Here is a 17,578-nt window from a genome sequence, read left to right as displayed (position 1 = left end):
AGATTTTTTAATATTAAGGGCATCAGGGGATAGTTCAGGAAAGTGGAGATGAGGTCGCGGAGCAGGCTCGAAGGGCCAAATGGCCGACTCCTGTTCCTGTTTCTTATGTTCTTATCTGTGCCTACTCCTGCCACGCCCCTCATTGTCAAATCTCGCAGTGAGGTTTACCAGAATTTTTACATTTCACAGACCTCTTGTCGATTGAATGGGTGGCTATTAAAAGAGCCTTTTTTCTTTGGTTCAGATCCATAATTTTATTTTAATCTTTTCAACCACCGAATCCATAGAGTGTCCGCCCCTGGTGTTTCAGCGCGTACACCACGTCCAGGGCAGTGACCGTCCTGCGCTTCACGTGTTCCGTGTAGGTGACCGAGTCTCTGATGATGTTCTCCAGGAAGACCTTCAGCACACCCCGGGTCTCTTCGTCGATGAGACCGGAGATGCGCTTGACGCCGCCTCGCCGAGCCAGGCGGTGGATGGCGGGCTTGGTGATGCCCTGGATGTTGTCATGAAGGACTTTGCTGTGCCGCTTGACTCCGCCTTTCCCCAGCCCCTTACCCCCTTTCCCTCTGCCGGTCATAACTGAAACTTAAGCTATTGCAAAAGAAGCAACCCCAGTAATTGAATTGGGAATAAGAGTTTTCGGCGCCGCACACTCCTTTCATACAATGCTGGCGGACCTGGTTGGAAACCCATAAATGGGTGGAGTCAGGATGAAAATGAGGACTCCTGGTTCCTTCTCAAGTAGCCGATATTGAACTGCACCCGTGGGGGAGATAAGCAAAATACTGCGAATGCTGTCAAACCTGAAATAAAAACAGAAACTGCACGGAATATACGCAGCAGGTTGGGCAGCACCTGTGGAAAGAGAGAGAGAGAAATAGAATCGATCTTCCTTGTGCCAGACCTTGTTTTGGACACAGTTTTGTCTCCTTCAGCTGTGCTTTATTGAAGTCCTTCCCAGTTTTTATCTCCCATTACATGTTTCGGTCCTTCCAGCAGACGACTTTTCCATTGTACCACTGCTTCCTCCCCCCCCCCCTCCGCCTTTGTGGGGTGTTTCCAGTTCACCCGGGTTTTCACAAGTTAACAGGGGTGGAGGGTGGGGGTGGGGAGATGCCTTCAGTTAGATGCAACCTGGATGAAGGCAGCCTAGACACCTCTTTCACAGAGTGTTGTAATCGCTGATAAGCACAAAGTTTTAATATAATAGTGACTGGGAGATGGCTACTCTCCGAGTCCTCCTGACCCTCAGACTTGAGCACCTACCAGCAATCAGTGAAATCCCAATTGTGATCTGAGGTGAAACCTTTGCTTTAGAAAGTAGCTCCAGGGGTTTCAGAATGCAAGGGCCACTGTATGTGCGTTGTCCATCAGCAGCTTTACCAGCACAAAAATTAATCAGAAGAGCGAATGACAGAATAAACAGCCACTTGCCAATATACAGACAAGACTACTAGGAATCATTCCAAATAGAAATGTTACTCCAGCTCCCCATATTTCCAACTGCATGTGATTACTATGGTTTACAATACTAATCAATCTTTGCTAGATAGGAAGGTCTATGGATGCAACATTAATATTTTCTGGTCTATTTCTCAGTAATTGTTTTCCATTGTTTCCCTAAACATCTCCGTCTCTCGACCTCTCTTTCCTCCTTTAAGACACTCCAAAAAACCTCCCTCTTTGACCAAGCTTTTGGTCATCCACCCGAACCTCTCCTTATGTGGCTCGCTGTCAAATTCTGCTCGATAATCGCTCCTGTGAAGCGCCTTGGGACGTTTTACTACATTGTTGTTGTTTTGTGCGCCTCTTAAGTTAATATGCAGCATATTCCTTTCTTTCCTGTGAAATTGGAAGTGGTAGAAAACCAGGAGGCAAAGTAGGCCGACAAGAGCAGGGGTGATTTGTGAGCGGGACCTGGTGCGGGATAGGATACGGGCAGCAGAGTCTTGGATAAGCTGAAGTTTGCTGAGGATGAAGGAAGGGAGGCTGCCCAGGAGAGCCTTGGAATAGCCGTGCCTGGGGGCGACAAAGGCATGGATGCGACTTTCAGCAGCAAATGGTCTGAGGCAGGGGCGGAGGCAGGCAATGCCACAGGGGTGGAAGTAGGTGATATTCGTGATGGAGAGTAAGGGGAGAAACCCAGGGGCTGGATTTTCACCTTAGCACTCAGGCGTAAAACGAGTGTTGCGGATCGGCTGCCCGTTAAATAAACCGCCCGATTTTCATTCCGTTGAATTTAATGTAGTGAAAATTGGATGACTTCTATAACAGGAAGTCTCACCAGATTCAACCCCCAGACTGAGCCTTATGACATTTATGAACTAACAAAGCAGGTTCACTCCTAAATTAGAAATTTCTTCCAAATCCATGGGAATCTTGAATTTATTTTTATTGTTTTGAAAGCCTCTTGCATTAATATACAACATTTCTTTTCTTTTAAATTGGAGGTGTTAGGGAGCCAGGAGCCAAAGTAGGTCAGCAAGGGCAGGGGTGATTTGTGAGAGGGACCTGCTTTCAGCTGTGGCTCTGTGGGTAGCACCCTTGCCTCTTGAATCAGAAGGTTGTGGGGTTCAGAGTCCCCACTCCAGAAACATCAGCACAAAATCTAGGCTGACACTCCAGTGCAGTGCTGAGGGAGCGCTGCACTGTCGGAGGTGCAGTCTTTCAGATGAGACGTTAAACCGAGGCCCCGTCTGCTCTCTCAGGCAGATGTAAATAGATCCCAAGGGCCACGATTTCGAACAAGAGCAGGAGAGTTATCCCCGGTGTCCTGGCCAATATTTATCCCTCAATCATCATAACAAAAACAGATTATCTGGTCTTTATCACATTGCCAGTTTGTGGGAGCTTGCTGTGCGCAAATTGGCTGCTGCATTTCCTACACTGCAACAGTAACTACACTTCAAAAGTATTTCATTAGCTGCAAAGAGCTTTGGGACATCCTGAGGTCATGAAAGGCGCTATACAAATGCAAGTCTTTCTTTACTTAATCACATGTTTTTTTTAACTTGTCACAAACAAGGCTTTTTGTTTGGCCTGTTATACCGAGCGCTCAACCATTCCGTCCAGGGAGATCAAGACTGCCGTGCTTCTTCAGCCTGGGGAGAACTGGACAAACAGGCCAGGTTGCTTTCTTCAGTGCCTAGGTGTAGTGCTTGGCAGGGCAAAAGCTCCAGTGGCAGAAATTGGAACAAAAAGCATATCCTTCCATTGTACTGGTTTGTGACCAAATTTTAACCTGGTCTTATGTAGTCATGAAAATCTATAATGAATCTAAAAATGCAAAATTGGAGAATTTCCCCAGTCTCCTTTGCGTTCTAAACTTTGGTGATTTTAGCAAAGATGGCTATAAAACGGAGGATAGAAGTTAAGGGACGTTTCATGGACTGGCACAAAACGGGAAGTGGTGTCCTACAGGGACCACCGTTGTTCACCTTATAGATATATATATATAAATGATTTAGACTCAGAAATCGGAGATCTAGAGTCGAAATTTGCTGATTGGCATATAGGAACAGGAGGAGGCCATTCAGCCCCTCGAGCCTGTTCCACCATTCAATGAGATCATGGCTGATCTGTATCTCAAACCCTCTCTACCAACCTTGTTCCCGTGACCCTAAATACCTTTGCCTAACAAAAATCGATCAATTTGATACCAAATTGGGGGGGGCGGGGGGGGGGGGGTAGAGCTAATAATGTGGGGAGCTACACCAAAACACAGGAAGATATAAACAGGCTTACAGAATGGGCAGATAAATGGCAAATGAAATTCACTATAGCTAAGTGTGAGGTGGTTCATTTTGGTAGGTGGAATAAGGAGGCCACTTATTCCTGGGAATACAGATACAGTACGTAAATTGCTAACTGAAGTAACACACCTTGATAAGGTCATAAAGAGTACAAATAAATTACTGAGGTTCATTGCTGGAGAAATTGAATAAAAAAGCAGAGATGCCAATTTATATAGAACCTTGGTTAGACCACCACTGGAGTACTGTGTACTGTTCTTGTATCCATATTACAAAAAGGATACTGAAGCATTGGGAAAACTGCAGGAAAGACTTACAAGAATGTTTCCAGAATCGAGAGCATGGGAACTATCAGCAGGCTGGGGTTCTTTTCTCCGGAGAAGTGATGACTACGAAGAGACCCGATCAAGGTCTTTCAAATTAGGAAGGGGTTCTATGGGGTGGATGTGGAGAAATTGTTTCCACTTGTGGGTCCAGAACAAGTGGGCTTAAACATAAGAGAGCCACTAACAGATCAAATAAGGAATTCAGGAGGATTATTTTGACACAGAGAGTGGTGAGAATGTGGAACTGGCTGCCACATGGAATGGTTGAAGCAGAGAGCACCGGTGCATTTAAGGTGAGGCTTGATGCATACATGAGGGAGAAGGGACTAAAGAAGGAAAGACTTGCATTTATATAGCACCTTTCATGACCACCAGACATCTCAAAGCGCTTTACAGCCAATGAAGTACTTTTGGAGTGTCGTCACTGTTGTAATATGGCAGCCAATTTGCCTACAGCAAGCTGCCACAAACAGCAACGTGATAATGACCAGATAATCTGTTTTTGTTATGATGGCTGAGGGATAAGTATTGGTCCCAGGACACTGGAGAGAACTTCCCCTGTTCCGAAATAGTGCCATGGGATCTTTTACATCCACCTAAGAGGGCAGACGGGACCTTGGTTTTAACGTCTTATCTGAAAGACGGCACCTCCGACAGTGCCGCACTCCCTCAGCACTGCACTGCAGTGTCAGCCTAGTTTTATGTGCTCAAGTCTCTGGAGTGGGACTTGAACCCACAACCTTCTGACTCAGAGGCGAGTGTGCTGCCCACTGAGCCACAGCTGACACTGTAGTACAGTGCAGAATAGAGGGCTAGGGTGGGAAGGGGCAATTCGAGTGGTAGGAGGTTTGTGGGCAGTATAAACATCGGCATCGAGCAGTTGGGCCAAATGGTCTGTTTCTGTGCTGTAGATTCTATATTGACCATTGAACCAGATCTCAGTCTCTGCCTCTGGTCTTAGTATGGCCTCAGTTGTCCACCGATATAAAAGTCCTTTTACATTAATAACAAAACTATTTGTTGCTGGAAAAAGAAACAAAGAAAGACTTGCATTACTACTGCTTTGGTCTGGCGGGTAAAGCTTATGATGGGATGTCTAGTTTGGCCGTCCATCCGATGGCCTCCTGAGATGCCGAGCGGAGAAATGAGGTGCCTCCCACAACAGATCTTTAGTGGGCATGTGTGATGTGTTCCATGGTCTGGGACTCATGGCCACAGTCGCACATCGGGTCGTCCCTCATCTTCCACTTGTGGAGCGGCTGGCCGCAGCGTCCATGTCCTGTGCGGATTGGGTTGAGCGCTGTCCGCTGTCTTTGAGCGAGGTCAAAGCCAGGGGCCTCTGCTGTTGAGTCAGTGATGAGGTGTCGGTTCTTTATGTTGCATGCATCCCACGAATCTGTCCATCTGGATAGTGGGTCGATACCAGCTGCATCAAAAGTGGCTGCTGTTTCCCAGAATGGCCGGTGCAACTTTCAGCGCCTTCGTGGTGGGTTTATCCAGTCTTTGTGAATGGGAAGGTCGATGTTGCTCATGATTTCTTCCATCTCATGGAGCATGGTGGCATCGTGGTGAATGGCAGGCGGGGCAATGTGGGACTGCACCGGGAGCAAGTTCAGTTGGAATGGACTTAAGCATCCCTGACACCGTCCTCAGCACCTTTCACCACCTCAGGATGTCTCAAAGCGCTGTACAGCCAATGAAGTATTTTGAAGTGCAGTCGCTGTTGTAATGTAGGAAACACGATTTTCACATGACTGCATATAGTGATATTTCAAGCACCAGGCAGAATGGAGATGATTTGGAAATACCTGCATCAATCATGCCTGGAGACCACACAGCTGTAAATGACTGGGATTAATTTTAAGCATATCATTTCTATTATGGAACTATCCTCCACTCACGGCATTTCATTGGAGAAATAAACTCACTATTATCGGGAGACTTTGCTGTAGTTTCGATCATGAGTTATGTTTCCTGTAGTTTGTTAAATAGACTTTGTTTGCTGTATGCTGAGTAATAGGCTGTTTAATCCTGTTGTGACGTGTTTTAAAATATGGTTCAATCTTTTTTTATTATTCATTCATGGGATGTGGGCGTCACTGATAAGGCCGGCATTTATTGCCCATCCCTAATTGCCCTTGAGCTGCCTTCTTGAACTGTGACGTGATGATAATCCCGTTGAATGTCAAGGGGAGGTGGCTAGACTCTCTCTTGTTGGAAATGGTCATTGCCTGAAACTTGTGAGTTGCGAATGTTACTAGCCACTTATCAGCCGAAGCCTGAATGCTGTCCAGGTCTTGCTGCATGCGGGCAAGGACTGCTTCATTGCCTGAGGAGTAATTGGTGTAAGACAAGCCCGAATTCAAAGTTTGAAGAGCGCAACCAGATCGGATGCACCCGCCCAGGGAGGGGGAGGGGGGTATTGAAAGTTTGAAGAATGCAGCCAAATTTGATGCGCCTGCCCATTGAGGGGAGGTGGGTGTTGCGTTGTAGGTTTGAAGAATGCAATCCCATTGCATGTCAAGGGGAGGTGGCTAGGCTCTCTCTCTTGTTGGAGCTGGTCATTGTCTGGCACTTGTCAATTATCAGCCCAATTCTGAATGTTGTCCAGGTCTTGCTGCAAGCGGGCAGGGACTGCTTCGTTATCTGAGGAGTAATCGGTGTACTCTTTTGATTGGGTACTTAAATAAAATGTCTGTAAATTAATAAAACTTCAAATGAAACTTAAACAAATGAAATTAAAATTGTGTTGGCCGGGTTGATGATGCACTCCAGTCCCCGCGGCGCTCACCGGTCGCGGAAATACTCAAGTGTGCCGGCGGACACCGCGTGCTCCATCTCCAGGGAGAGTAATTGGTGTAAGGCAAGCCCGAGTTCAAAGTTTAGTTCGCATGGTTAATGTCATGGATGCACCCGCCTTGGGAGGTTGAAGGTTTGAAGAATGCAACCAAAAGGGATGCACCCACCTCGGGAGAGGGAGGGGTTGAAGGTTTGAAGAATGCAACCAAAAGGGATGCACCCGCCTCGGGAGAGGGAGGGGTTGAAGGTTTGAAGAATGCAACCAAAAGGGATGCACCCACCTCGGGAGAGGGAGGGGTTGAAGGTTTGAAGAATGCAACCAAATCTTTTCACGCTCACACTCACACAGAAAGAGTCGCAGGCGGCGCTCGGCCACGCGCCAGGTCCCGGTGGAGGAGTTGCCTCTGGACCGTCCGCCTTGAGCTTACAAAAGGCGCGACCACCGCCGCCGCTCGGCAGCTGGACTCGGCGCGGTGAGGAGCGCGGAGCAGCCGGAGGAGGGGGGGAGGCGCTGAGCGGAGCAGCTGGACTCGGCGCGGTGAGGAGCGCGGAGCAGCCGGAGGAGGGGGGGAGGCGCTGAGCGGAGCAGCTGGACTCGGCGCGGTGAGGAGCGCGGAGCAGCCGGAGGAGGGGGGGAGGCGCTGAGTGAGCGAAAAAATTAAATGGCTTCGGGCGACCAGACCAAAGGCCCGGCCCGAGGCCGCAAGGCCAGGAAGAGGAGAAGCCCGCCCAAGACGCGGCCGGCGGGCGGGCCCACGGTGTCGGGCCACATCCTGCAGGCGGTGGCGGCTTCCAGGGAGCGGCGCGGCCTGTCGCTGGCCGCCGTCAAGCAGGCGTTGTCGGCCGCCGGCTACGACATGCCGCGCATCAACTGGCGGGTGAAGCAGGCGGTGCGGAGCCTGGTGACCGAGGCCTCGCTGGTGCGGCCGGCCGGCAAGAACAAGCCCAGGGGGCGGAGGAGGAAGGAGGCCGGGGGCGGTGATCCTGCTGCTGCCGCCCGCCGGAGAAAGGCCGAGAAGAGGGCGGGCGGGGTCCGCCAGGGGGCGAGGCCCATTGGGTGACCCGGGAGCCATCGGGGCCCCTCCAGGGGCAGGAAGCCCGGGAGCTGCCGAGACCAGAAGGCGGCAGCAGCCCCACGGGCGGCGGCCAAGACTGAAAACCCAAAATAGAAATACTACCCGCGTGAACCAAAACAACAGGCTCTTTTCAGAGCCACCACGCCCTTCAGATGAAAGAGGTTGTTCCAGAATTATACAATAAATATCTTTATTTTTAAATCATTGCTGCGGCCGTTGTTTCTGTTCAACTTTCCCGATTGACATTTTGAAGATAAACCCGAGAATCTTCGAATGATCCTGGCGGTTGTCCTCCAGCTCTCGGGAGCCTTTGCAACCAGCTGCAGCCGTCGTGAAGCATCTTGCAGACTAGAATGAGTTGGAGAAAAAATAGTCACAGAAATGATTGGTAGTCATTGGATTAAGAGTTGGAATTGTGTTGGTGTTTCTGCTCCATACGATCATCCATGTCGCCCTACTTTACCTCATGTTTCCAGCGTATTCTGCAGTGAGTGTCTCACTTCCTGACTCCAAGCCTTTCCACCATCTACAAGGCACAAGTCAGGAGTGTGATGGAATACTCCCCAGTGTGGACCATCGACAAGATGCACTGCAGCAACTCGCCAAGGCTTCTTCGGCAGCACCTCCCAGACCCGCGACTTCTTCCACCTAGAAGGGCAAGGGCGGCAGGCGCATGGGAACACCACCACCTCCAAGTTCCCCTCCAAGTCACACATCATCCTGACTTAGAAATATATCGCCGATCCTGCATCGTCGCTGGGTCAAAATCCTGGAACTCCCTCCCTAACAGCCCTGTGGGAGTACCTTCACCACACGGACTGCAGCGGTTCAAGGAGGCGGCTCACCACCACCTTCTCAAGGGCGATTAGGGATGGGCAATATAAGCTGGCCTTGCCAGCGATGCCTACATCCCGAGAATCTTTTAAAATACCAAATAAATTGCCTCAGGTTTAGCATTTGTGTACTATGCCATAAGGGTTTTAGTAAATAGCTAATATTGCAGTGGCCTTTCTTAAACAGAAGCGATTAAGTGCATATATTTTTTTCTTAGACAATCTCTTTTGTAGTTTCTGGGACCCGTCTAATTTGTATATTATGGGGAGTTCCAGAATTGTTGTGGCTCGAATGAATTTATTTCGCATAAGACATTTACTGTGGACGTATCACATGAGAGTATGAGATTTTATATATATATAGATAGCTTCGGGGTTTTGCTCCAGCAAATTAAGGTTTCCCCATTCCTTGCGTGGCAGCGGCTTCTGGGAAAAAAAACTTGATAGGTGACTGTGATTTGTGCAGACTGAACATGTGGTGTGTCAAGGATCAGCCAATTGGAATAGACAATTTGGCATCCTTCATTAGGATAAAGCTGTGTATATAAAGGAGGGGTTGCGGGCTGCATTTTTATGTTGCTTTGTGTTTTTATTAACCAGTCGAGGTGGAGAAGGAATTGAAGGGCTTGCCATGCCGACTGCTGCTGCTGTTTCCACCAGTTCCACCACAGCCGGTGCCAAGGATGCCGTCTCCAAGAAGGGCTCGAAGAAAACCACCATGAAAATGACCAGGAGAGGGGACAGGAAGCACAGGAGGAGCAGGAAGCAGAGTTACAGCATCTACATCTACAAGGTGCTGAAGCAGGTCCACCCCGACACCGGCATCTCCTCCAAGGCCATGAGTGTCATGAACTCGTTCCTCACCGACATCTTCGAGCGCATCGCCTGCGAGGCCTCCCGCCTGATCCATTACACCAAACACCAGACCATCTCCTCCCGGCCGGGAGATCCAGACCGCCGTCCGCCTCCTGCTGCACGGGGAACTGGCCAAGCACGCCGTCTCGGAGGGGACCAAGGCGGTCACCAAATACACCAGCTCCAAGTAGAGTCCCCCTCCCAAAATAAAACCTGCAATTAAATCACCAAACGGCTCTTTTAAGAGCCACTTCGCAAAGCCTTAAAACGGAGCTATAAAACAAAACCGAGACCCCTGAACAAATACTTCTGTTAGGCTGTATGTTAATGCAATGAATTGCCAAATTAATCCTCCGGTTCATCCATCTACATGTGGTGCGTTCTATTTATGAAAGCTGTTTTAATTCGCATTTCTTACTTTTGAGTATAAGTCCCTGAAGAGATTGGGGAATTCACGGGGAAGGGGGCAATCGGCGCTCAATAACTCCGAGAACAAGGATTTTGGATTAAACCAAGGCTCTTCCCTGCCAGTTGAAGAATTTACTCTTGATATTGAAACCCAGGAGTACAGCGAAGATCAATGTTGCCGGACCGCCAATATTGTGGAAAAAAGCGGGTAAAATAGGAGGTCGCTCAAGCATTAATGTTCAGTGACGCCACATTTCGGTTTAGGAAGACCTTTGTTTTGTACAGGGAAGGGGAGAACTTGGAGACAAGAAATCATTGAGACCGCGACTTGGAGTAGGAGATAAGATGGACACATTTCCCCAGATCAAGAAATCTGCACAACTTGCATTTACAAACGACATTTAAGGTCGAAACACGTCCCAAGGCGTTTCACGGGGGTAAGAGATGAAGAGACGCTCAAGTCTTTACAGAGAGTTGAGCTAAAGATACATGAAAAAAACATAAGATTCAGAAGAACTTAATAATAATAATCAACTTTATTGTCATTGTTAGTGCACAAGTGCGGTACAACGAAATGTAGGCTTGCGGCTCCCGAGAGTGTACATTTAGATTAAGACATTTAACATTCAACATTCATTTGGCTTGTAATACATAAACATAAACATAATAAAGTGCATTGGCAGATGTGCAAGCTTTAGAGTTTATTAGCAGAGTTCAGTAGGATGACAGCCCTGGGAAAGAAGCTGTTCCTAAATCTGGTCGTTCGGGTGTGAATGCATCTGTAGCGTCTCCCAGATGGCAGGGGGGCGAACAGACTGTGGCTGGGGTGGGTAGGGTCTTTGATGATGGTCAGTGACCTCCGTAAAGAGCAAGAGAGAATGTCTCTGGGGATATATAATCGCTCTGAGGTGATACACGCTTTGGAAAGAAGGCGACTTTGTTTTGTGTTTTGTTGGCAGGCATTTTTCAAGAGATGAGACCTCTGGCTGTGCAGCGTCTGGTTCGCCTGGTTAAATAGCGCCGGCTGCTGGAAACTCTTTGTGGTAAACCACTGTTACCGTTCACAACCGTTCACTATTGTTACACTGTTGTTATCACTGTTTACACTGTTGTTATCGCTACACAAGGTTACCTCTTGCCACGCACACTGCTATACCTTGGCTTACCTCAGCTGACTCCGCCCATGGCTCCGCCTGCTTGCCCAGGTATAAAGGTGACTGCTTGGCTAGTATTCTCCCTTGTTGGAACCGATCGCCCACGAGGGTGGGCTCTGTTATTTAGCCAATAAAAACCTATAGTTACAATCTTAACTCGTCGCTTTTCATGGAATGAGTTGATAGGTATATCAATTTTATTGGCCGCAATTCCCCTCGCACCAGCCCCTGGCGTGCCCAGGTCGTAGTCATTAAGACCGGCGATAAACACCGCCTGGTCATCGACTACAGCCAAACCATAAACCGGTACACCCAGCTGGACGCATACCCCCTTCCCCGCATATCTGATATGGTCAACCAGATTGCACAGTACCGGGTATTCTCCACCATCGACCTCAAGTCAGCCTATCACCAACTCCCTATCCGCCCTGAGGACCGACAGTATACCGCCTTCGAGGTGAACGGCCGCCTCTACCACTTCCTTAGGGTTCCCTTCGGCGTCACCAATGGAGTCTCGGTCTTCCAAAGGGAGATGGACCGGATGGTCGACCAGAACGCGCTTCAGGCCACGTTCCCTTATCTAGATAACGTCACCACCTGCGGCTGCGACCAGCAGGACCATGATGTTAATCTGGAGAAATTCCTCCGTACGGCCCAACGGCTGAATCTCACTTACAATAAGGATAAATGTGTGTTTAATACCTCACGCCTTGCCATTCTCGGCTGCGTAGTAGAGAACGGAGTCATCGGCCCTGACCCCGAAAGAATGCGCCCCCTCATGGAGCTTCCCCTCCCCCACTGTCCAAAGGCGCTGAAGAGAACGCTGGGGCTCTTCGCTTACTATGCCCAATGGGTGCCGAATTATGCGGACAAAGCCAGACCCCTCATGAAGTCCACCTTCCCCCTGACAGCAGAAGCAGGCGCAGCCTTCTCCCTCATAAAAGGAGACATTGCGAAGGCCACAATGCACGCAGTGGATGAGTCCATCCCTTTCCAAGTGGAGAGCGATGCCTCCGACTTCGCCCTAGCGGCAACCCTTAACCAGGCGGGGAGACCTGTGGCCTTCTTCTCAAGGACCCTCCAGGGCCCTGAGATCCGACACTCTTCTGTCGAGAAGGAGGCCCAGGCGATTGTGGAGGCGGTACGACACTGGAGGCATTACCTGGCAGGCAAACGATTTACCCTCCTCACCGACCAGCGTTCGGTTGCTTTTATGTTTAATAACAAGCTGAAGGGCAAAATCAAGAACGACAAGATCTTGAGGTGGAGAATTGAGCTCTCCACCTACGATTACGATATCTTGTACCGGCCTGGTAAACTCAACGACCCCCCGGATGCTCTATCACGAAGTACTTGCGCAAACACGCAAGTTGATAGACTACAGACCCTCCACAACGACCTCTGCCACCCCGGGGTCACCAGACTTTATCACTTCATTAAGGCTCGCAACCTGCCCTACTCCATCGAGGAGGTCAGGACCATGACCAGGAACTGCCAAACCTGTGCCGAATGCAAACCGAACTTCTATAGGCCGGACAGAGCAAGCCTGATCAAGGCCACCCGCCCCTTCGAGCGCTTGAGCATCGATTTTAAGGGGCCCCTCCCGTCCTCTGACCGTAATGTGTACTTCCTCAACATTATTGACGAGTACTCCCGTTTCCCCTTTGCCATCCCCTGCCCAGACATGACCAGTACCATGGTCATCAAATGCCTCAACGACCTCTTCGCCTTGTTCGGGTTCCCGAACTATATACATAGCGACCGGAGCTCCTCCTTCATGAGCAAGGTACTTCGCCAGTTCCTGCTCGCGAGAGGTATTGCTGCGAGCAGGACCACCAGCTACAACCCCCGGGGGAACGGCCAGGTGGAAAGAGAAAACACGACAGTTTGGAAGGCCGTCCTCTTAGCCCTAAAGTCTAAGGGCCTCCCAATCTCTCGCTGGCAGGAAGTCCTCCCGGCAGCACTCCATTCCACCGGTCACTGCTTTGCACTGCCATTAACGCCACCCCCCATGAGCAAATGTTTGTTTTCCCCAGGAAGTCGACTACGGGAACCTCACTACCAACATGGCTGACTTCTCCGGGGTCCATCTTGCTGCGGAAGCACGTGAGGGCCCAAAAAACGGACCCCCTGGTCGAGAGGGTGGACCTCCTGCACGCCAACCCACAGTACGCCTATGTGGCATACCCAGACGGGCGGGAGGACACTGTCTCCTTGCGAGGCCTCGCACCCTCGGGCACCCCCGAGATACCACCGTTGCCCCCCACCACTCCCCCAAATCCAGCTCCTGTAGACGGCATGCCGGAACCCCAGGAGCCTTCGTCGACCACGCAGACACCAGCATTACCATCGGATACTGCACCACTGCCGCCGCTGCTGCGCCGATCAGAAAGGCTTACGAGGCCTCCTGAGAGACTGACATACACAAACTGGTAGTACACTTCACCCCGCCGGACTCAATTTTAAACAAGGGGTGAATGTGGTAAACCACTGTTACCGTTCACAACCGTTCACTATTGTTACACTGTTGTTATCACTGTTTACACTGTTGTTATTGCTACACAAGGTTACCTCTTGCCACGCACACTGCTATACCTGGGCTTACCTCAGCTGACTCCACCCATGGCTCCGCCTGCTTGCCCAGGTATAAAGGTGACTGCTTGGCTAGTATTCTCCCTTGTTGGAACCGATCGCCCACGAGGGTGGGCTCTGTTATTTAGCCAATAAAAACCTATAGTTACAATCTTAACTCATCGCTTTTCATGGAATGAATTGATAGGTATATCACTCTTCATCCCCAACACACACTCAGATAGATAGGGAGAGAGAGAGAAAAGGTCCCAGCCCAAGCCATGGCTGAAACTCTCCCTGCCAGGAACACCAGGAGAAAGACCAGGAATGCGCCCCCGGCCAGGAGACCCGGCGCCACCGTGTCCCAGCAGATCCTGGAGGCGGTGGCGGCCACCAAGGAGTGCCGGGGGCTCTCAGCTCTCAAGAGGGTCCTCTCGGGCCGTGGCTACGACGTGGCCAGAAACAACGGGCGGGTCCACCAGGCGGCCCGGAGCCTGGTGACCAAAGGTTCACTGCTGCAGCCCACCGGCACTGGCGCCTTGGGCTCCTTCAGGCTCAGCAAGAGGTGGGGCGACCGGGAGGAGGAGGAGAAACCCAAGAGGGAGCCCGCTGCCGCCGCCAGGGAAAGGAGGAGGACGGGGAGGAGGATGAAGCAAGGTGCGGTCAGGAAAGCGGCGCCCAGGAGCAGAGGCTCGCCCAGGAAGACCAAGAAACAGGGCGCTGCCAGGAAGGGGGCGAGGAAGGCCACCGCCCACAAACCCAAGGGCAGGAAGGCGGCCAGGGCCGAAGGGAAAGGCAAACGCCAGCGTGCAAAGCCGAGAAAGCTGGCCAAACAACCGGAGCAGGAAGCGGACCAAACCCCCGCTCAGGAGGAGACCTCCCTGTCAGAGAAAGAAAGCCAAGTTGGCTCAGAGCAAGAGGACAGCTCCTAAAGGGGAGACCAATCAGAGGATGAATACCTTCAATATCAAACGGCTCTTTTCAGAGCCACAAAAAACATTCACAAAGAGCCGGACCGGAGGGTTGGGTGGGTGAAAAAAGGAACATTGCAATTGGCCCGATGGTATATGACCAAAATCATCCTTATTGAAAAATAGAAAACCAATTATTTCCCCATTACAATACTGGAAATTATTAAAAATTCGATTGAGTTTTAATTCCTGAAGTATACCTGCCAGGAATAATATAATATATGAACCAATATTGGTTTTTAACTCCTATTTTAAAGGTGGTTAAATTGACAGCAGCAGAGCTGTGATAGATTGTAGGGCGGGAGAATCGGAAGACCAGGAGTCCTCAGCCTGGGCGCCACTTTCAACAGTCCTCAGCCAGCTCCGCAACCGCAGCTTTTGCCTCAAATTGTTCATTTTGTTACATTTCTCGCTTCAGCAATGAGACTATCTGAAAATTATAAATGGTTGAAATCAAATCCTGTCGTGCAGCTGATGATTGTTGCTGCAAGTATTTATTGCAATGGGCATATCGTGAAACTACAAACATCTTTATGAACTCCTGCGGTTGCGGTGATGCCTTGTAGATAGCATTTAAATTCTGTTAGTTAGTGACACGATTTCGGTAGGTAAGTCGTCTTCGCCACTTGAATGTGTAAGAATCAACGTTGAAACAACAATAATGAGCTATTTTCGCTTCCATTGTGTGCTTCCGATACACTTTTAATAGCCGAGCTGAGATTGTCTTTGTCAAGACCACCAATTTACATTTTTATAACGTAAAAAAATGGATGGTATCGCAGAATACAACCTCCAAAACGCTGGGGAAATTCCTACAAAACGTGGTACTAAAATTGAGGCACCATAAACCAGGTGGCCCTACTTATAAACACATGGAATTTTAGAATGTGGTCTCCAGCGAACTGGTGAAATGTTGGGACTTCCCAACATCCCAGGTAATAGGATTTGGTCACCAAGAACCAGTGTGTGATTGTGCGGACCCAGATCGATGAGTAGCCCCACAACCTATCAGCAACATTCAACACAACGCTTGAGAATGGAAGTTGCAGGTGATCCTTTCAAATGTTTATTTTCAAAAGTACAGCTCCACGACCATGGCTGAAATTAATAGAACCTATGGGGTAAAGGGCACAAAATAGGATCGACATCTAAATGACATGACCTGCTGCATCAACGCATTGAAATGAAAATGCTGCTTATTGCCTGCTGGATCTTCTTGGGCACGGCGGCCGCAGATCTAATGTGCATGATCTCTGGCCAAACTTGCGGTAGGCAGCCCTCTGATTATCGCTATTGATAGGACGTGGCCTTCTCAAACATCTGCTCTCCTGTGAATTCAAAACCCCTCGGGTGTTTACAAGTTCTCCCTCGCCACTACTTCAATTTAGATAGTGCCTTTCAAATCCTCTGGACATCTCAAAACACCTGACAACCTAAGATTACTCTTCAATGAAGGAACAGCCAGACAATCTGTTTTAGATGGTGTTGGCTGAGTTGTGAAATGTTGGTGACATAGGAACAGGAGTTGGCCATTCAGCCCTTCCAGTCTGCTCTGCCATTCAATTAGATCATGGCTGATCTGTACCTCAACTCCATGTACCCACCTTAGCTCCATATCCCTTGATATCCTTACAAAGGTGGTTGGGACACGGAGACACCTTTTTCTTCTTCAATTACTGCTACGGGACTTATATCCACCCGAACTGAAGATTTCACCTGAATGACTGTGTAAGGGTAAACCGGGAGAGCTTCTTCTCCCCTCTGGTATAAAGGGTCGACGTCCGCCTTATTCCCTATCAATCACTCAGAGTCCTGCGAGGCCTCCCGCCTGATCCATTACACCAAACGCCAGACCATCTCCTCCTGGGAGATCCAGACCGCCGTCCGCCTCCTGCTGCCCGGGGAACTGGCCAAGCATGCCGTCTCGGAGGGGACCAAAGCAGTCACCAAATACACCAGCTGCAAATAAAGCCTCTCGTTCCTCCCACCTTAAAAACTCAACCCAAAGGCTCTTTTCAGAGCCACTCACGAGATCCGGAAGGGACTATTTATTTTAATTTGACTAATGACATTTGAAATATGGACAGCATAAAGAATGAAACTCTTTTAAAAAATGTTTTATCATCTTTTCTTTATTTAACCCTCACTTTCATTTTTTTTGTCGTATGTTCAGATTTTGCTGGTGTTTTTTTGTAATATAGTATATCGTTAATTTAAAATAGATTGAAATTTAAAAATATATAACAAAATGATGCATTGTCACTGCCCTGTTTTGTACAAAGCACTCATTTATAAGCGGGTCGCTGAAAAGCTAAAATGAAATTAAATCTGTCAATTCAGGAACCAGTAATTTTAAAGGATCAATTTGCCATAATTCACAATTTAATAATGAATTATTCAGTCTCACAGATGCCATTTTAATGATTAAGAACATAAGAACATAAGAAATAGGAGCAGGAGTAGGCCAATCGGCCCCTCGAGCCTGCTCCACCATTCAATAAGATCATCGCTGATCTGATCCTAACCGCCAACCCACTATCACAGAACCATCTCCTGAATCTAACAGAATTAGACACACAAAATAGGAGCTGGATCAGGCTACATGGCCCCTGGGCCCGCTCCGCTACCCACAGGGCCATGACCGATCCGAACCTAGACTCATGTCCAAATTCCTGCCCGCTCCCCGTAACCCTTAATTCCCTTTACTTCTAGGAAACTGTTTATTTCTGTTTTAAATTTATGTAATGATGTAGCTTCTACAGCTTTTTGGGGCAGCATATTCCATGGACCTACCACCCTCTGAGTGAAGTAGTTCCTCCTCATCTCAGTT

General features: G+C 49.1%; 1 protein-coding gene across 1 annotated transcript; it reads right to left on the bottom strand.

Annotated features, from left to right (window-relative positions):
• Positions 1–268: 268 nt before the first annotated feature.
• LOC147091611 (histone H4-like) lies at positions 269–580 on the bottom strand. Its single transcript, XM_085976563.1, has one exon. The coding sequence runs from the start codon at positions 578–580 to the stop codon at positions 269–271; it is 312 nt and encodes a 103-aa protein (XP_085832689.1).
• Positions 581–17,578: the final 16,998 nt, after the last annotated feature.

The sequence above is a fragment of the Somniosus microcephalus genome, unplaced genomic scaffold (genome assembly GCF_052327205.1).
Source record: "Somniosus microcephalus isolate GS21.2 unplaced genomic scaffold, FLI_Smic_1.0 unresolved_chr3, whole genome shotgun sequence".
Classification (NCBI taxonomy): domain Eukaryota; kingdom Metazoa; phylum Chordata; class Chondrichthyes; order Squaliformes; family Somniosidae; genus Somniosus; species Somniosus microcephalus.
The sequence above is the reverse complement of the archived record's forward strand: the minus strand, read 5'-3'. Positions and strand labels throughout refer to the sequence as shown.

Bases quoted from the DNA above. Each gene is read 5' to 3' on its own strand.
- LOC147091611 (XM_085976563.1), bottom strand. From the start codon at position 580: ATGACCGGCAGAGGGAAAGGGGGTAAGGGGCTGGGGAAAGGCGGAGTC.